The 21,054-nt window shown below is 44.6% G+C and overlaps 1 protein-coding gene across 1 annotated transcript in view; it reads left to right on the forward strand.

Moving 5' to 3' along the window:
* Nucleotides 1-21,054, forward strand: part of IFT80 (intraflagellar transport 80) — a 455,321-nt gene that overhangs the window by 372,692 nt on the left and 61,575 nt on the right. Inside the window, exon 15 of the mRNA XM_085634720.1 lies at nucleotides 11,816-11,963. Coding sequence (XP_085490846.1) covers nucleotides 11,816-11,963 — 148 coding nt within the window. The remainder of the gene's footprint in view (nucleotides 1-11,815; nucleotides 11,964-21,054) is intronic.

A 21,054-nucleotide genomic window follows, 5' to 3' on the forward strand; every position in this document is an offset into this window, starting at 1 on the left:
TAAGTAAAACATTCTCAGGGACCTTCGTCTGGAAGGGCATTTTACCTCCCATCGATCCCCCCTATGTTCTTATTGTAAGACCGATAGCCAGATAACCAAGACGTCTTGATTTGTAGTGGTATGAGTAGATAGTCTTTCAACCGTGTGCCCCATACTCCTCAGTACCATGTGTGCCTGATTAGTGGTACTTTGTTTCTGTAGTCTGGCTATAGTTCACTCTGCTAATAACTTCAGTTCATATTTCAGTTTCCATCATCTTGGAGTAAACTCATCTAATTGGGTAGAGCAGAGACCAAAAATTGTGGTAGCTTGTTTGAAAAAAAAATGTTTATACATTTAGTTACAGTATTAATCTCCATCCCATATCAGATAACATTCGAAAGAGCAGCATCAAAAGGATGTAGGTGTACATTACTGCTATTATTTCAAAGGTTTCTCAAATATCTACTTCCTGTCTGCTACACAGACACAATTGGCGTATCTTGGCTTGCTGATTTTGGGAACCCCACTATATTTTTAATTGCAGCCAGCACTTCCTTTCTATCTGTTGAGATGACGGAGCATGACTGATATATATGTAGAGACATACCATCCTCGCCACAACCCCTCCAGCATCTGGCTGATGTCATGGGAAACATCTTGTGAAGCTACCACTCCACCATAACCTTCAAGGCAGACTCCTGGTGTTAGACTGACAGGCCATGCTTGTAAATGTCTGTTCACAAACCCTCTCATCTCTCTAGTTAAACCACTTACTCCAAATCACTCTTTATCTTGTCATATAGTTTTAGACCTTATCCTCACTGAGGGACTTGAGTAGTTTGTATAGGGCTGTGACCGACCCCTATACGCCCTGAAATAATTTTAAAATGTTTTCTCTTGGGTTACAGGTCTTATGGTTGCCTCCTTGACTCCAATACCCAGTGTTGAATCAGTTGATAACAAATGCTCGGTCTCTCAAAGGCCATAAGTGTGCTTGCAATTTTTGAATGTTCTAGCTTGTTTGTGCACAAACATGCCAGACCGCCTCCACCAATCTGTTGTCCTCCAGTTGTGGCATGAATTCCTGCCCTGACATCACTGGATTGTTGTGTATGGGTTTTCATGTGTAGATATCAAGAGAGATGGGAAAGTTGTAATATGGTGGGTTGGATACAAACATCTACAGTTGGAAGAAAACTGTGGAGTCTCAGACAAGGCCTCCAATGCGCATGCAGGTATGGTATTGTAGGCATTAAAGAGTTGATCAGGGCAAACTCCAAGAGCTGCTGGAGCAACAAGTCATTTAAGAGACATGGCGTATGCTGAGATAAGCATAACAGACCAGCTCAAGTACTTGTTTTACAGCGATATTAGACACTGCTAGCTGGGGTGGAGAGGGGAAATAATAGTTTGGAAGATTTTAATCAGGTCTCCCTTTAGAACAGAACTGGCAGAGAAGAACCCTCTTTTGATGGTATGTCAAAAGACTTATGAAGGGGGCTTACCGATTTAGGTATTGTGGATGTGTGAGCGTGTCATCCAAATTGGGATTACTCCATCTTCTCTCTTGTTTACAATATCCACTCAAGTATCAATTATATTTTCTTATTGTTCTCATTATTGTGCTCACTAGATAGGACTATCCCTAGCTTGGCTCATGCTCCTGTTGAAGTGGAATAGGGTGAGTGATGTAGGCAAAGCTGTAGGGACCTTTTGGGGGATATGTTCTGAGATCCAGTGCTTGGTTTTGAAATGGCAAAAGAAATTGAATTGTATTTTAAAGTGAACTTAGGATCGGATATGCCCCCAGCGAGAAATTGGCGAAAGGAGGCTTGTTGAGAGCAGACTGATTCAGAATTAAAGGATATAGAAAAGGTCAATTGCCATTGCTTGGTGATGGTGTTAGGAGGGCAGTTAAATGTTTTAAGCACCAACTAAGAAGAAATCACCCGTTTGAAACTGGGTCAATCTTTTATTTAAAAAAAACAAAAACAAGTGCTGAAATAGGCACCCTGCTGGCTGGAACACAGCAATTCCAGGGGAAAGGACACATATGGCATGAGTTCTTTGGATAAGGAAACTTAAGATACAGGAAGCATTTTGAGATATCTTTCTCTCCCTATATAGTAAGGCCTAGGAAAAGCAGGATGCATTATCTTGATGAGTGTTTCGTACCTATACTCCGATTGGATGTGGCAGAGAAATTGAGCAAACCAATTAAGGTGGCTCAGATATTTGAAGCCCTAAAGCACCGCACAAAATAAAAAACATGGTTATGGATTGGATAGATGTGGGGAAGAGAATGATGGGTTGGACTCTCACTGATTATGGGTTGCCAAGAGCGGCTGTCAGGATAAATGGATTGCACTCCCCTGGTTTCCTGCTGTATAGAGATGCAAGGCCCTCTGTTCTCTCAGCTTTTTACATTATTAGAAGAGCCTTTGGTCACCGGAATCTGCTTTCGTCCAGGAATATGGCGATACATCATACTGACTAACTAGTCCCAAACACTCCTTGAAATTAATGGTTGAGAAACTTGACCTGATGGAGAGGGAGTAGGAGTTTAAATTAAGAAGTACAAATCTAACATCCTGAACATCTCTATATAACGCAAAACCAAAGGGGACGATGGACGGAGTGTTGAGCATTGCAAGCGCTCATGGGAACAGTCCAGCTTTGTTCGCCCTATGTTGGCAGGGTAAGCCCAGACGTGGGTCCTTTGCTCACTTTGCCACTGAATTCAAGCTAGCCTGGCTGAAGACGGCTGATTAGCCAGAAACCGGTCCCATGATGCTTGTTTCCGGTCCAGGGAAGACATGGCTTGGCAGTTCGGGCTGGACTGTTCCCATGAGGCACAGGGTCAGACTGATTTACATATGGCCATGTCTGAACTGGGGTGGCGGAGTGAGCTAAAGAATGATGATGGATTAAACCCAGATCAGTTGACTGGGGGTGAGTGCTTCAAATGTTCAACACTCCGTCCATCATCCCCTTCGGTTTTGCTTTGTTTGCCTTAAGTTGGCAGTGTATGCCCAGACGTGGGTCCCTTGCTCACTTTGCCATTGGATTCAAGCTAGCCTGGCTGATGACGGCTGATTAGCCAGAAAACGGTCCCAGGATGCTTGTTTCCGGTCCAGGGAAGACATGGCTTGGCAGTTCGGGCTGGACTGTTCCCATGAGGCACAGGGTCAGACTGATTTGCATATGGCCCTGTCTGAACTGGGGTGGCGGAGTGAGCTAAAGAATGATGATGGATTAAACCCAGATCAGTTGACTGGGGGTGAGTGCTTGCAATGTTCAACACTCCGTCCATCATCCTCTTTGGTTTTGCATCTCTATATAACCCCAAAATGGCAGATCACCCCAATACAGCACATCATTTTAATGGGTAACTAAATCAGTCATCTATGTGGGCCTTGTAAGAAAGTGGCTCTGTATATACTGTTCCCAAATAGGTACAGTGTGTACAGAGTCCACAGTCCCCAGAGGTTTGGCAGAGGCTAAAGTTAGATATAACCTTACTCTCTAAAGTGGTAGCTTGGTCGAGCAGTAAGGCAGTATCAGAGGACAGTGTAAAGCATTTGTTGTACACACTCAGTCAGCAAATGGTCTCACACACTCAAGAACTGAACTTTAGGCCAATGGTTTTTTGTATAAAAATATGTTGTTGTTTTATTTTAGAACCAACAATAGGTATCACAATATACTTTCTCAGATTGAGATGCTTTAGATAAATACTTTTCAATAGGCAATAGTCTTTTGAGTATAATAGTTACAGTGGTTGCAATAGGCAACACAATTTCAAACACAATAATACATTGAGCTCAATGGGAATTTCTAGTTAAATACAATTAGTTACTTTAAGGATTACTTTTCTAACAACAGGACTGGGTCCTGGATTCAGTCCTGGGACATTTCCTGTAAACAATTGAGTAAAAGCGTTTTGGTTACAGTAGTGATTTTTAAGCAATATTTTGGTATTTTAAAAGATGACACTTAGAAACTTTTTCTCATAGAATCACCAATGTTATCCTATGGAAGGAAATTCACTTAGCAGGTAAGTGGGGTTATTGTTACTTCTTCTAACTCAGTGTTGGATCCTGGATCCAGCATTGGTGCATCACCTGTAAACAGTTGAAAGAATGGGTTTTGGTTATACAGGCGATTTTTAACGAATATTTGTAAGTTTGCAAAATCGACACAAAAACTTTTTCAGCAAAAACCAGGCAATGTTATCGTATGGTAGGAAATTCAAATTATAGGTAAATTATGTTCTCGTTACTTTTGTAATCCAGTGCTGAGCTCCTAGGTTCAGCACTGGGACCTCTGTCTAAGACAGGTAAGTAATTACGTTTTCACAGTTGGTGCGATTTTTAAAGAATATTTGTAGTTTGCAAAAATCGACACTTAGAAGAAATTTCACAGATAAACAGTTAATGGTTTCCTATGGAAGAAAATTGGGTTAGCGGTAAGTATGGTTGTAATTACTTTTCCGGGTCAGTGCTGGGCACCAAGATCCAGCACTGGGATCTCTCCTGATAGCAGGTGAGTATTTTCGTTTAGTAATTTTAGGTGAATATTTTAAAGTTTAGAAACTCAACACTTAGAAGAATTTCCAAGTGAAACCAGTCAGTGTTACCCTATGGAAGAAAAGAGAGTTATCGGCTTTTGGGTAAGTACTCGACTGGCAGAGTTAAGGTTCTGGGCATAGACTCAGGGGTCTCCCAGGGTCAGGTAAGTACAATTGTTACACCCTCAGCGGCACAGGGGCAGCCGGGTGCAGAGTGAGTTAGGCCCAATGTTATCCTATGGGAGGCAGGGGACCCTTGGTTGGTGGCTGCTGGCTGCTGGCTAGCAGGCCACGCAGCTGTGGGAGCTGGGTTCCTGGTCACTTGCTCAGGGCAAATGGGGAAGTAGAGTAGAGTAGAGATTGCACTGCCAGGGGCACTCGGGCTGCTGGGTGCAGGGTGCTTTTGAGCGTCGGGCGCTCAATGGATTGCAATGGAGAAGCTCAAGAACGAACAAAGGCTGCAAGCTCAGGGACGAAGATTCTTCAGGTGCCGCCACCACTTTGAGAGGTAAGTTGGGTAGTTGGAGGATAGGTAGTCACCCAGGAGTTGGGCACAGGAGGACGCAGGGTGCCGGGTACAGGGGTGCCTTTTGGTGTCGGGAAATCTTACCCTCTGCTGGTCGCGGTTGGAGGGGTCCCTGGTTCTGAGGCTGCAGGCGTCGTCAGGAGCGTCGAGGTGGATCCTTGGGTGCTGGATTCGGGGTCACAGTCGCCGGGGGGACGTCCTCTTGGTCTCTGTCCACTCCAGCACAGGCCAGGCTTGGCGGGTGCAGAGTGTGCAGGGTTCGCAGTTCCTGGCTGATGCCAGGGGTCAGTTACTTGCTTTGAGCAGTACCACTGCTCGTGGGAGTCCCAGTTGCTTAGAGTCACAAGGTAGCCAGGTCTTCCGGGGTTTGTGAGGTTGTTGGCCACTGGAGATGCCATGGTTTAGCAGGAGCAGGTTCAAGGGTCGACAGGCCGGTAGGGCTGGGGTCAAGGCCTGTCGTCAAAAGCAGTTGGTGTCTTCTTCTTGTTAGCAGCTGCACAGCAGGTCTTCTTGTTTCTTGATCTTCTTTGCTGTTTCGGAATCTGGATCTGAGGAAGGAAGGTTCAGGGTGCCCCTAAGTTTTAAATTTAGGGGCGTTACAGGTAGGTAAAGGGCAGGGACCACTAGGTCCCTGCCCGGGGGGGGGGGGGGTATCCTGCCACTCTCCTGTGGGAGGGGGGCAGTAGCCTAGTCCTGATTGGGCAGGGCTTCCCATCTTCGAGATGGCGAGAGCCCGGAGATGTGCTTCACCTCGCCTCCCCCACCTGAGGAGTGGGGTTGATAGAGGCTGGCACACCCCCTTTCCTTCCTTGGGGTTTCCGGCCAGTCTTTCTGCCAGAGTGGGGGGTCAGAACCGGTAGGGGCCAGTTGCTGAGTACAGCAAGTGGTCTGGAGAAGCTCACAAAGGCGGCATGCCTTTGAAGCTTCCCCTGCCCATCCGGGGGAGGAGAGCTAGCACCTCGCCCAGGATGTGCATTGTTGCAGGCCCAGGAGAGCGGATGGCTCTCTACCCAGGGGTCCAGCAACATGTCTGCTGTGTGGCGGCCTAGGCAGCCCCTCAGACAAGACGTGGATTGTAGGTTAGGCTCAGGGGGGATCTCTAAGATGCTCTCTGTCGTGCAATGTACATTAAATCCCACACTGGCATCAGTGCGGGTTTAATTTGCTGAGAATTTTGATACTAAACTTCTCAGTCTTCAGTGGAGCCATCATGGTGCTGTGGAGTTCGTGTTGACGATCTCCCAGCACCATATACTCTTAAATGGCAGCACTGCACTTACAGTGCCCAGGAATGGACCTGGGTACTGTAGGGGCACAGGGCTTATGCACCTGTACCTACACCACTGGCATAGGGCACCCAGCTAGAGGGGTGGCTGATGTATGCCAGGGCAGTGTGTGTTGTGGGCATGGCACACAGGGATGTGTGCCTTGGCGACTCTCTGTTTTGTTCTGTACCCAGACACTCAGCCTGCAAGGGCAGTGTGTGTGTGTCAGGGTACAGGGCCTCTAAGGGTGGCACAATAAGTGCTGCAGACCTTGGGGGCCTTCCCTGGTCACAAGGCCCTGGGTACCTAGTGTACCATTTACCAGGGGCTGACATGTGGCCAGAGATGCCAATTGGGTTTAGGTTTCAGCACAGTTTTAGGGAAGGAACATAGGCCCTGGGTACCTAATTGGCAGGAGCCATGGGCACACTCAGTCAAAGTACATTCCAGCAATTCAGCAAAAAAGTGTGGGCATACCATGCAATAAAGATGGCACTTTCTCACAGGCCTAAATGTTACTAGCAACTTGGAGAGCTGGCTGGGAACAAACTGAGAAGGACTTTGCAAAGAAATATATACAAAGTCATAAGCAAATGGAAGCCTCTCTATATATTCTGGCAAGGGTGTTAAAATATGAACATACTGCATACTTAGTTTATGTTTTCCAATTACTCCCAGTTTGTGTACCACAAGTAGCAATAAGAGATATTCATTCAAAATTAATGGAATTTATCTGGAATGGCGGAGGATGGATATGTCTAGGAAAAACCTGATTGCCTCAAGAGATAGATGATCCTCTCTGTCCAGAGCCCATTAAATATTACCAAGCAGTTAATACGCATATTAGCATTGTGTGGGCGGTTAGGTAGTTGGAAAAGAGTTGGGTCATCATATATCGAGCAGAGGAAGAGTGCTCTATCTAAGACTTGGCCTGGTATAGGAAATGTCAAAACCTTGGAATGCCTACTTAGCTACAACTGCAAGGACTATGCTGGACATGTGGGATCTGGTGGCCATGAGAGGCTGTCTAGCTTCGCTCCCATCTCCTAATACTCCTGTGTACTTTCGGCAATACAGCCCAGGAAAATGCTGGATTCTTGCGGACCTTTCCCATCAGGCACAAATACAGTCTTTAAGGAGTGCAAGGCAGAGTTTGAGTTTGATTGGACAGATTGATTAGGCTATTTTTATCTTAGGTTAGGGCCCTTTCTACTGGTTTATAAGGTTTAATCACACCTATTTACCAGATACTATATGACTTTCAGAGAAGCCATTTTGAACTCCAGAAACACAATCTGGGTATGGCAATCCATCTCAGCAGACCGGTTGAACATGTCTTACCTTAGTGGACAATTACCTGATTAAGGCATTGTCATGGGCAGTAACAGAAGAAGCCCCCTGGAAGCGTGCTTGACTGTTCAAGGAGCTAGAGCTGGTGTTTAATTTCTTGAGGTCCCAGTTGACGTTTTCTGTCCTAGACCAGCTTCTAGATGCCAAGCACTTCAGATTGTAGATCACAAGTTCAAGGCATTGCGGAAGAGGTCCTCTTTAGTGGGGAAGTTGAAATTGATGAAGGCCCAACATTCCATTAAAAGTTTGGGCCTCGTGTCTTCCTTCATCATCATGGTGCTGCTGACTCAGATCAAAATGTTCGAACTGCAAGAAGAGCATATCCTGCAGTGAAACTAATGTTCAGGAGACTTTGAAGAATGAAGTTCAGGTTTTTGATGACCTAAAAATAGCCTTGCTATGCTGAATCGTCTTTGTTTGACGCCTTGCATGCCATTCTTAACCCTGACTATAGAGGTCATGATGGTCACAGATTAATCTCTGAGGGGTTAGTGACACATCTGGACTTGCTCTTGAACAGTAATATGTGGTCTGCCCCCTGACAACTGTTGCATATCAGTTCCCTTGAGATCAGGACAGGCCAGAAAGTGGTAGACGATCTTTCCGGCCTTTGGTCCATCCAGAGGATTGACCTGTCTGCACCTCAGAGAAACCGTAAGCGCTCTGTGGGCAACTGCAGGTTTCTGGGACCAGGTTTTCCCATGGATTTTTCTCCATTAATTTGGAAGGCAAATTACTCTACCAATTCAACTGGTCACTCTGCTGCACCGGCTGGTACAAAGACTGCTTGGGGCGCAGTTGCTCATGATCCTGATGGCTCTGAATTGGGCATGACAGAGACCTGTTTGCCCAAGCTGCAGAGGCACCCTCAGTTCTTAGCAGTGACAACTAGCTACTTCTTGACCAGGGAGAACGAACACTGACCGCTGCGGAGGCTTCAGAGCAAGGGCCTATAGCCTTCCCTGTGGGGCCCCCAAAGGTTCCTCCTTGAGCCCCACCCTCTTTAACCTTTATTTGACCCCCTGGCCCAGCTGGTGAGATCATTTGGGTTCCAGGTGCTGTGCTATGCGGACAACATGCAAATCATTGTTTCCATCTCAAATGATGTTCGCAGGAAAAGTCAGTCAGTGCATGACCAACATTATTTGTTGGATGAATGGTAACTCACTTAAGATTAATGCTGACAAAACCGAGGTACTGGTATTTGTCTTGCAAAGTTCCATCTGGTCAAATGCCTGGTGGCCTACGAACTGCGGTCCCCTTCCTGTCCCGATTAGGATAGCAAAAAATATGGTAGTCACTTTCGACGAGGGTCTGACCTATGACATTCAGGTCAGCCGCACTGTCTGCACCTGCTTTTTTATCTTAAGAACCCTCAGAAAGGTGCTGCCGTAAATTCCACCTGACCTGCATCGGTCCACCATCATTACACTTATCACCTCCTGGCTGGACTACTGCAATGCTTTGAACCTCAACATCAATGCGGCATCCCTGGACAAGCCTCAGGTTGTACAGAAAGCAGCGGCCAGTTTGAACCTTACTGAGCATTTTCTATAAGGACCTACACAGAAAAGGCTTGTCGCAGTTAAAAACCATGTTCAAATGGTATATCCCCGTGAGGACCCTAGGATCCTCAACCCAGAAAAACTGGTCTCTCCAAGATTCCGCAGGCCCAGATGGTCGGTCGCTCCTTTTCTGTAGCGGCCGTCAAACTTTGGAACTCTCGGCCTTCCGTCATCTCCAACGCGGATTCTCTTCTGACTTTCAGAAAATTGCTAAAAACATGGCTTTTCTCATCCCAGTGGGAGGATACGTGCTTCTCTCTTCTTCCCCATCTTCCCAGTGCCTTCAGGAATTAGATCCTATCCTATCCTACAAGACAACTTTGCCGTGCTTGTGGTCTCCTTTCCTCATTGTGCTTTTCATCTCCTGTTCAAACATGGAGCAACAATATGAAGGGATTCAGGCCACCTCACACCGGGAGTACAATAAGAGGATGCAGGCACCATCCAAAGGACAAATTCATGGCGGAACATGCCTGGCCAATGGCAGCTAGTGTTCATATTAGGGTGGGGGATTGTAGTGCGTGTAGACTCATAGACGTCTAAATGGTATCTTGTCTGGGAGCCTCACTCTATGCAGCGCAGGCCGAATAAAGCAGGGGGGGCTAGCAGGGGGCTTCTCAAGGTCTTATGCGCTTCGTCTCGTCCCCTCCCCAGTAGGCGATTTACAGGGAGCGCGTAGCTGTCATCTGGTCCCGCTCCAGTTGGCCGATGCAGGTCTTTGTTGAATCCCATGCACCTCCAGCCCCTCTCAGCGGTAGAGAAGGTGCAGAGCTAGACCAATAATGCACCACCCAGGCAAGGCCGGGGAGCTCGCGCAAAATGCCTAGTCCCAGGTAGCCTCTCATCTGCTTCAGGGCCCCTGTTGGTAGGTGCTGTGCTCTAAGCCGACCTGCCGCTTTCACCTTCTCCACCCTACCAGCTAAGGCAGGGGGCAGCATCCCCTCACCAGCAGCGCCTTGCCGCACTATAGCCTCATCCCACGTCACTGTGGCCACAAGGCAGCTTAGTCCTCAGGCCTGACAAGTCACTTACTTGGGCACCACCATTTTGGCCAGTGCACTCCGGCTAGGAGATTATCGGAGTTTCTCCCATCAAAGTGCACTCTGGTACTGCTCTCACAGCACCGTTGTCGGTACGGCAACTTATTTCATCAGGATGCAGGGATGGATTGGCAAAATTTCAACTGTGTTGTCCAGATGATGCAAGATTTATGGGTTGGCACAAGGAGCCTCACCAAGGTGCAGCCATCTTGGAGCCAGGCACATAATTACTTACTACAAAAGGAAGTCAGATGTAAATGACATACCTGTGTACGCACACAATTATTTAGATAAACAGATTCAAAGAGGGGAGCATTTGCCCATCAAACCAACATTATTGTAAAACAGGAAGTACTTTGCAACTACATGGTATAATATCTTAAGTAAGCACTATTTAAATCATATCATACTTACAGTTGTGAAGCTAACAAAATGCCTGTCCGGATTGTATTGAAAGTAAATGCTTAAGTTATAAAATAGAGAGCAATAGGATACGACACTTGGGATCAACAATTAACCAAACACAAATTGGCTATATAGAGCAACGTAAATAAGAAAATATAAAAGGTTGTCTCCTAAAATTAAAAGCAATATGCTTTGTGTTTTTGAGGATTGTAATTTGAAGAAACTGAGATGTATCTTCTCTAAACAGAGGAAAGCTCTAAGAAATTTGCAGGAAAAGAACACAGCAATAGCGGGGAAAATACCACAGTCTATATTCATATTCCTTAGGGCCACAAAAACCTAAATAATCTAGTTAGATCAACTATTGCTGGGATCAATTCATTCTTTTATCCAATATCAGTATATATGGATGATTTACTGAATCCATTAGGTAAGCAATTCAAGACTGATATGTAGAACACCAGTGACAGCTTAAGGCATTTGAAATACTAAGTGATAATTACCAGTTTTATATAGTTACAATGCACACCAGCAAGAAGGAAATCAGAATTGCTTCGGTGAAGTTGTTACATAGATAACATTTTAGACTGCTGGAAAGAAACAGTGGGGGTTCACCACTAGTTTCTATCTTAATTACTCAGAATAAAAGAACATTTAAAATTTACTATTAAAATTGGAATCCCAGGTGTCAATTACTTGGATGTTCAGGTGCAGATAGTGCTTAATAAAATCTTCAGAACTTTCTATACTAAACTGAATTACAAAAATACGTGCCTCCCATCAAGTCGCTACCTGTGCAAATTAATCAGCATATACCAAACTGCCAGCTACTAAGATACAAAATGTATTAACATACAGGAGAATGATTGTGGGCTAGTATGTTTTATTTGAATAAGAGATGATACTGAAATATTTTGAGTTATGAGGCAATAGGAAAATATATTAAAATAAGTTATATTGAATTCTAGTAGGAATCAAAGGATTGCTCAATAGTGATGTAGAGAGTCAAAAGCAAGGTTATTTACAAGTGTCTTTATTATAGTAGTGATAAAATAATCACTTGTGTTTGCGAGCAATGATATAATCCTATTTGTCTTTTGTTCTCTTTTAAGGTACTATGGTTCTCACTTTGGCTTGGAATGACACAGCCAACATACTATGTGGTCTTCAGGATAATCATTTCACTGTTTGGTACTATCCCAACGTTGTTTATGTAGATAAGGACCTCTTGTTGAAAACAGTATTTGAAAAAGATGCAAGGTAAAATATTTCTCATAACAGTAGTGGTGTGGTGTAAGTTTCACTAAAGATACCGGTTCTTCAGGTGTGATGCTATCATTGTGAGTTTTCACTGTCCAATGTATTTCTTTATTTGCAAACACTATGTTGACTTGGAAGCAAGCAGAAGACACAGTGCTATGCTTTCACTTCTACAAGTGACAATATAGCATTTTTTTTTTTTTTACAGCGTTTTATATAGCGCAAACTTGACCCGGTACCGGGTATCAGAGCGCTTTACATAGCACCAGTTGCGTTACATGAGGACACATTCATTTTTTTGTTAGGCATGGGGAGATTAAGCGATTTGCCCAGAATCACAGGATGTTCAGCGTTACTGCCGAGACTCCAACCCGATTCCTCAGATTCGAGTTGTACCGCCCTAGCCGTTAGGCCAACTCCTCTCCCAGTGCTGAGGAAACACAGAACCCATTCGTTATGATAAGAATTCTTTCTTTGCCTATATATTTGAGTAAATCAAGTTATGTACATTAGAAAAATAGTTAGGTACTAAACAGCTCCAGTGTTATTTTTTTATTTTGATGCCATACTTTTATATTCTTACTCCTGGCATTTATATGAAAGATGATACAGAAAAATAGAGAGTAACCAGTATGTCAAAGATTACTATTTTTAATGGGTTAGAGTTGGGTGCATGCAAATAAGTCTGTCTCTTTATTGAAGATTTACTGGCAGAGCTGCTGAACATGAATAATGTATACAATCAGGAGTAAGAGTATGTATGTCACTCCAAATGTAAGTTCAGTCAACTTACTGTGAATGGGGGTTGTGAATAAGATGTATACATACATACATGAAATAACATCACTACATTTTTGTGACTGCAGTCACATAAACCAGTGGTTCTTACCCTTTTGATTTCTGTGGACTCCCACTTAATCATTATTTGAACCTAGGGGCTTCCACTGAATCATTACTAGAATCCAGAGTCCCCACTGAGTCATTTCTGGAAGTAGATGACTCCGGCATAAGCATTTTCGATCATTTGTACCACAAAACAATAGAGAGGGACCACTCTTTACCCATACTGTATTCTGTTTGATACACTTGCACTGCTCCCACAAATCAATCTGAGGATACTAACTTAATTCTTAGCCTCCAATTTCCAATTCCTTCACATTTACAGAACGTTCTTAACATTTTTAATTTTGCATTTCTTTATTTATATCCACTTTATTAATCTGTTTATATTATTTACTTTTCTAAGCAGTCGCGGACCCTTGAGTACGGTATGTGGACCTCGAGAGGTCCCCCAAGTACAGGTTAAGAACCTGGTTTAGGAGATTAAATCCCTACGATCTGGAAATAGCTATTATGTTCTTCTCTGCTTTGCTGCTCTGGGTTTGTGCACCCTTGTTGCTTTACTCATGTTAAAAATGATGATGTGATCCTCTACAACATTGGTACATCAATTGAGTTTTGTTTGTAATCCTCTGCAAAGTTAGATGTGGGGTTAAGGGTACAGTGCGTCTACAAATTGCCAAGGAACCAAGACATTTGTACTCCAGTCCTTCTAAAAATGCATTTGCAAGGTACTTCTCTGAGCACTTGGATGGTTCAATTCCTTGTTCAGCATTTTCATGCGCATACTTGAGGACCTTATACTTGCACCTTCCACTATTGAATCCCATTTGTGCTTAAACTACAATAAATATTCCTAGCATGGAATGCAGGAAGTAAAAAACTTGAAGTATTTCCCGCTCATATCTACAGTATTCATCCAATTCAATACTAGCCTCGTCACTCTGTTATGTATGTACTAGTCTGCATTCATGAATTGAAACTTGTAACAGATATGTACAACAGGCCAGAATATACTTACAATTTCTCTTTGAAGTGCAAAAGGCCTCTTGCTCAAAACCTGTCTCTAGCAACATCAACTGCATCTGCCTTCTCTTTGCTTTTGGAACCCAGCACCTGGGCACCTCTGGTAACTGTATGCTACATAATAATTTTTTTTTAAAACAGGATATCGTGGTTCATGCTTGCTTTGGGAATGACAAATTAGCAATAACTAATGATAAACGTTATCAGCTGTTAGCCAATGATTTTAACCCTGCACACTATTTTCTGCTGGACATGGAGATTTTTCCTATTGAAAATGTCTTCTAGATAGATCTGCTATCCCCCAGCTAAAGCCTCTTGATTTCTTGTTGGAAATCATTGCATCCAGATGGAGCAGTGATCACTGCATATATTGACATTTTCAATACTCCTTTATCTCATATTCCAAATGGACTCATCATTGTTGATAAAATGTTGTAATGGCAATATATTTATGTTCTTCGGTGAATTAATTTGTTTTAGTCATTTCTTTTTTGACAATAAATACATACATATTCATGTATGGTATCCTGGATTATGAATTTTGGGTAAGAGAAAGGTATGAGCTCCCATAAAGTTAGCAAACCAGCGCCTTGTAGAGGCTTAGGGCCATATGTAGGTGGCCTAACATTTACCACTTCATAAATACCGAATTTTACCGATTCGGTATTTATGAAGTGGTAAATGCTATGTAGGTAATCCATCGGTAATATTTACCGATTCGGAATGGGTCGGTATTTTAGAATCGGTATTTACCGATTCGGTAATGGTAACTGGCTTCCCATTGATTCCTATGGGCCAGGAGGCCCAGAGGAATCAATGGGAAGCCAGTTACCATTACCGAATCGGTAAATACCGATTCGGTAATGGGGGGAGCACTTTCAAGGGTGGCAGGGTGTCACATTGACACCCTGTTGCACCCCTGATTCCTGCATGTGTGCACATGTGGCGGACATACATGCCCTAAGGGCATGTATGTCTGCCACATGGCACTGTTATTTCAGCAAAATATTGCTTTGTGCAATGTATTCGGTATTTAGCACCAACCTATATTTGGTGCTAAATACCGAATTCTTTTTCCTAGACATCACTCATTTGAGTGTTACCTACATATCATTTCTGGATTCGGTATTTACCGAATCGGTAAATTACCGAATCCAGAAATATGCCCCCTACATAGCAAAAGCCAAAATACCGGTCGGTAACGGTATATTTACCGAAAATCGGCCGTTACCGACCGGTATTTGGCTTCCTACATATGGCCCTTAGTCTGGTAAATATGGCACAAACCAATAGACGTTACTTCAGAGAAATGCAAGTAAAGTGTTTAAGCGGCATCAAAACAACATTAGAGTAAAAAAATTACTATTTCTAAAGCAATTTAGGCAGAAAACATCAAATGTAATCAGTAAAATGACACACAAATGGTCATAGTAAGAGACCAAAAATCTGAATTTTTAAAATTTAAATGTCAAAAAGTTTGAAGAAAGCCTGGAGTGAAAATATAAGACCAATACAGTTGAACGGTTCAACAAAATCACCAGGTTTACAATCGGATTTAAATGAATTGTGGACATCAAAACGTTTCAAGTTAGCAAGGCAGAGCCACAGGTGCCAAATGGGTTAACTCCGAATTAGACATGTTGAGTGTCCCTGAAGCCTCGTGTTTTGGTGCAAAATGCATCTAATGGCTGAAGGCCATATACAGTAGGCATTGATCGAGCTATGGATTGGGCACAGGTAATTGCCACAATTGATTTAATAGAAAAACGATTTAATGGAATACCATTTTTGAGAAACCATTTCATCTAAAGAGTTTAATGGAAACTTTCAGGATGAATGGTATTTACCGTTTCATAGCAGCCTATTAATAGAACATATTTTTTTCGAAGTTGGTTTCTGCATGCTTATTTTTTAAGATATAAATGAAATTGGTGTGGGTCTTACTTTCAGAAGAAAATGTTGTTCACGGCATTTATTTCAAACCTTTATGCCAGGGGATGTTATTTCAGATTTATATATTTTACATTGTCAAACAATTACTTTGGATGGTTTTGATTCGTTAACCCACACCACCCCTAAACACCATCCATCTGTGCCCCCTAACAATGCCTCTCAATGCATAAATTGCACACATCTCTGACCTCCAAACTCCAACCTTCCTGAACCCTTAAAACCCTTTCTAGTCCTAACCTCTACCCATATTTTAACCTAAAACCCCCTCACTACCGCTAAACTCCACCCATTTAGGAATCCTAAAAATCCCTTCCTATGTCTAAACCCCACCTATCTCTGATCCCTTAAAATCCAGCGCCACCACTAAACTCTACTCATCCCTGAACCTTACAAAACCCTCACCATCCCTGGAAACCCCCATTCATGAACCGTAAAGTCCCTCACCAGTCCCAAGCTCCTACATTCCTGAACCCTAACAACCTTTTCTACATATAAGCTCCACCTATCCCTGAACACTTAGTACCCCGCCCCATCTTAAACTCTATACCATGCCAAATAAATAAAAATCTCAACATCTCTACATGTCTACATGCCACCCATCCCTGAACGCTTAAAACCCTAAGCACCTCTCACCACCCTTTAACTTCACTCATCTGCGAATCCTAAAAACCCCTTACCACTCTAAACTTCACCCATGAGTGATCTCTAAAAAAGCCCTCACCACCCCTAAACTCCACCCATTACTGAACCCCAACAACCCTAAAAAACACTCATCACCCCTTAACATCACCCATCCCTAAATCCCAAAAACCCTCACTACCCATAATCTTCATCCAAGAATGTGATTATGGATGTTTCCTTAGTCAAAAAAAAACCTCACTACCCATAATCCTCATCCAAGAATGTGATTATGGGTGTTTCCTTAAAATTGTCTTTCCTTTAAAATGTTTAATTTAATTTTCAATTTATATATATTTTCTTAAAAATATCTTTCCTTAAAATTGATTTTCTGTGGTTTCGTTTCCTCCAATGTAGTTTCTCAGTTTTCGTTTTTTCATTATTTCATGTACTTGCCACAGGTTACGTCTTGCTACTGGCTGTGGCTGCATGTGGTCTTCAGCCATATGTCAGGACTTGGACCAATAGTAGGTTGGGCTCAGACTGGCTGCAATCCAAGCATGGTGCCCACCCTCACTGTATGCGGCTGAAGGTTAAATTATTTTAAGAAATCCCTTTTGGACTTCTAGCAAAGTCAACAGCTGTCTGTTAAGTACAGTGTCACTTGGGCACAGTATGCAGCAACTGGCAACATTCGATGACCAGATCTTGAAATTACATTATTTTGTGATTGTGTTTTCTATAGTGGAAGCCGTAGATGAAAGGTAATAAATATTTGTGTAAAAACCTTTCCATTTATCATGGGGGCAAATGAAAGAAGCAGATAGGGTCATTTTTTGTCCAGTGAATTTGGGTCTGAAAGAAGAATTAGGCAGCAAATGAAATGCAAAGTATTGAAGTAACGTCTTCTTTCAATTCAGTGCTTCAAAACTATGACAATAATGCTACTGCCTAGATGCCTCTGGCTTTTGGTCTCTAGTCTCCCTAGTTCTATTATTTAAAGCTGATTCCATTTCTTACTTCCTCCCTTCTGACACCATCATTTTCCATTTTACCTAGAGCCATTCTAGCCTCTTCTGTAGTCAAGTTACTTGCCTCTTCTTTTCCTCTATTTATCTTCTGCCTTTGCCATATTTTGCTGAGCTTTGGATTAAACTGGTGAACACAGTCTTCCAACCATTGGCTGCTTCTGCATCACTATTTCTGTGGTCATCTGGATCTGAGGTGTGCTGGTTACCCAGCTGTCTCCACATGTCACGTCAGTTGGAAATCCTGAGACTCCCTCATAGGACCGTGGTATCCCACATGTCTTCATGACTTGACAGTGGCCAAGTCAAAATCCAGACCTTCAACCCCACTGAGATGCTGTGGTAGGAAATGTCGAGAGCTGTACATAAAAAAAGCCCTCAAACATCACAGAGCTTAAAGAGTTTTGTGAGGAGGTGTCAACCAGAAATCCTCAGGGTTGGATCTTTCATGCATGAACATTCTGATGGATACATCTGCCAGTGGATTCCTCACCTTGTGAATATCCCCTGCGCCAGCAACATTCGGAATTTTTTCGTAGCTCTCCACGCCGACGAGGACGACGTCACAGAAGCACAGCTCCGCCCGCGGCTCCGCTGACGTCACTGGATCCATAAGAGGACCTCGTCGGCGTGATGACGTCAGTTCCCTTTTTTTCCGCGCCGTCGACGCTAACGGTTTTCTGGGACTCTCCGTAGCTTGTCTGGTTACTTTGTTTTTCTGGATTGTTTCTGGTCCTCTCTTGTTTCTTCCTGAAGATGTCGTCGAGGAAGTCAGGGTTCAAGCCCGGTAGAGAGTGCGGTAAACATATGTCCATCACGGATCCGCACGAAGATTGTGTCTGGTGCCTGTCGTCGGATCACAACGTCGAGGGGTGCTCTTGCTGCCGTAAGATGAACCCTAAGGCTTTAAAGGAGAGAGAGGCCAAGCTGTTCATTGCGAAGATGAGGAAGGAGAAGAGAGGTCGAAGGCGATCGAGGTCGGGTTCGAAGTCGATGTCGGGTCATGTTTCAAGATCAAAGCAGCATAAGAAGAAGAAGAGGCACGGCTCTCGACGCCGTTCAAATAAGGAGACGGCTCCGAAATCGACTTCACATATTCCTCGGCGTTGTAAGGACTATGTTTCACCTTCTCCTTCGGCCTCGAATCCGGCTTCACCTGTTTGTCCGGCCTCACCTGCAGCTTCTCCGGAGCGTTCTCCAGCTCCGGCTCCATCTCCGACACATTCTCCGGCTCCGATGGAAGAGGCTCCGTTACCTGATGAGTCTTCGACTCCATTGGCTCCACCGTCGGCGCCGATTGGCCCGAGTCCGGTAAGGCCTCAGCCTGAGCCTTTATCGAGCCCTTACCCGCCTTTCCCTGGCCCGGGTCAAGACCCATCGCATTACTTGAATGCCATGTATGGTGTCTTTTCAAGAGCAATGTACCCCTCTGGAGCACCTTCGGGTCCCATGGTTCCAATGGCCTTTAATTTGGGGGTTCCTCAGGCCTATGCTCAGGCTCCCTTTATGCCTTTCCTTCCAGCGGCGCCGTCCTGGCATTTCCCGGTGCCGATGTTCCCTTCATCTCCGCTCCAGCTCGACCTCGTTCGACTCCGGCTGTGCCTCCGGATCCGTGTTTGACGCCGGCTCCGTCGGAGTCGTGTGTGGTGCCGTCGACGCCGGTCCTGAGAATGAGATCCAGGCGGGAGGCGCAGAGGATTTTGGAAGAGCAGAGTTATCAGGCAGAAGAAATGGAAGAGGGTGAACTTCAAGAGTCGGATGACTTTTTTGAAGAATTAAAGGAGGCAAGTGGCCTTGATATGTCCCCAGAATGGGAGATTTCTCCTCCATCAGATGCTCCCTCTAAGGATGTGGTTCCTTACCACACCGTCCTAAGGAAGGCAGCAGAGCTCTTAGACTTGCAGCTCCCAACGACGGAATTTAAGTCCAACATCTTGACGGAGGTTCTTCATTCCCCCTCCACTGTGGTAGAACCTTTGCTTCCTTTTAATGATGCCATCACTGAGCCAGTTATGGAGGTTTGGCGTAAGCCCTTTTCGGCTCCAGCGGTGTCTAAATCTGTTGCTAGGAGATACAGGGCGGCTCCAGGAGATCCAGACTTTCTAACATCCCATCCTTCTCCTGAGTGTCTGGTGGTTCAAGCTGCCTATACGAAAAAGTCTTCTGGAGCTTTTCCTCAAGTTCCTGGCGATAGAGAGTCTAAAAAGCTTGACCAGTCGGCCAAGAAGGTGTTCTCCTCGGCAAGTATGGCCTTGAAGTCCACAAATGCCACCTGCCTTTTGGGCCGTTACATCCACGCCCTGATGGATTCTGCAAAACAGCTGGCTCCTAAATTGTCAGAGGAGGGTAGGCAGAATTTTAATGAGGTCTTGTAGGACATTCAAGCAGCTGCACAACAGGTTATACAGAGTGGTTTGGACACTGCGGACTCTGTTGCCAGGATCATGGGCTCTTCGGTTGCCACAAGAAGTGCTTGGCTTAAGTCGTCGGAGTTCTCCCCAGATGTACAGGCAACACTTCTAGATCTACCCTTTGATGGTTCTGGACTGTTTGGAAAGAAAGCAGATGCAGCCTTGAAGAGGTACAAGGACAGCAAAGCCACAGCTAAGTCTCAGGGCCTGCAGGCTCAGCCTAGAGGTTCCTCATTCAGAAGGTACAGAGGTTTTGGGAGGTCGTCCTTTCGGACCTACAGGCAGCCTCAGCAGCAGCAAAATACCCTGTATATAGGGGCAGGAACAGAGGTCGTCCACGAGGTCGTCAGCCCTCCTCCTCCTCCTCCTCTTCCTCCCTCCCTCCAACCACTGCAAATCAGCCCTAGATCCACCATTCTGGATCATGTTGGCCCTGTGGGGGGTCGGCTTACCCATTTTCTGCAAGATTGGGAATCGGCCACTACAGACCTTTGGGTTCTAAATCTTGTGGAAAATGGGTATGCTCTTCCCTTTCGGGAATTTCCTCCAAATTACCCTCCTCGCCAAGGTGCTTGCTCGGAGGACCACCTTCTTCTCCTGCAGGAGGAAGTCCTAACATTACTGAAAAAAGGTGCGATAGAGGTGGTTCCAGAGCGGGAAAGGGGTCAGGGATGCTACTCCCGGTATTTCCTGATACCCAAGAAGGATGGCAGGGTAAGTCCAATCCTGGATCTCAGGATCTTGATCCTTTTTCTGAAGCAGGAGAAGTTCAAGATGCTCACCCTTGCGCAGGTTCTTCAAGCGCTGTAACAGGAGGACTGGATGGTGTCGATCGACTTGCAGGATGCGTATTTTCATATTCCGATCCTGGAGTCGCACAGGAAGTATCTCCATTTTACGGTAGGATCGCAACATTATCAGTTTGCGGTTCTCCCGTTTGGTCTTACTACTGCACCTCGAGTCTTCATCGAGGTGATGGCAGTGGTGGCAGCCCATCTCAGAAGGTCGGGGATTTTAGTCTTCTCCTATCTGGACGACTGGCTGATCAAAGTGGAGTCGCCAGAGAAAGTGCTTCCATCAGCTGCAGGTTACAACTCAACTGTTGTACAAATTGGGTTTCTCGATAAACGTGCCCAAATCTCACCTGGTGCCCTCTCAGCGCAACCTGTTCATAGGGGCGGTACTGGACACTACTGTGTGTCGAGCATTCCCACC

This window comes from Triturus cristatus, chromosome 11 (assembly GCF_964204655.1).
Source record: "Triturus cristatus chromosome 11, aTriCri1.1, whole genome shotgun sequence".
Lineage (NCBI taxonomy): Eukaryota > Metazoa > Chordata > Amphibia > Caudata > Salamandridae > Triturus > Triturus cristatus.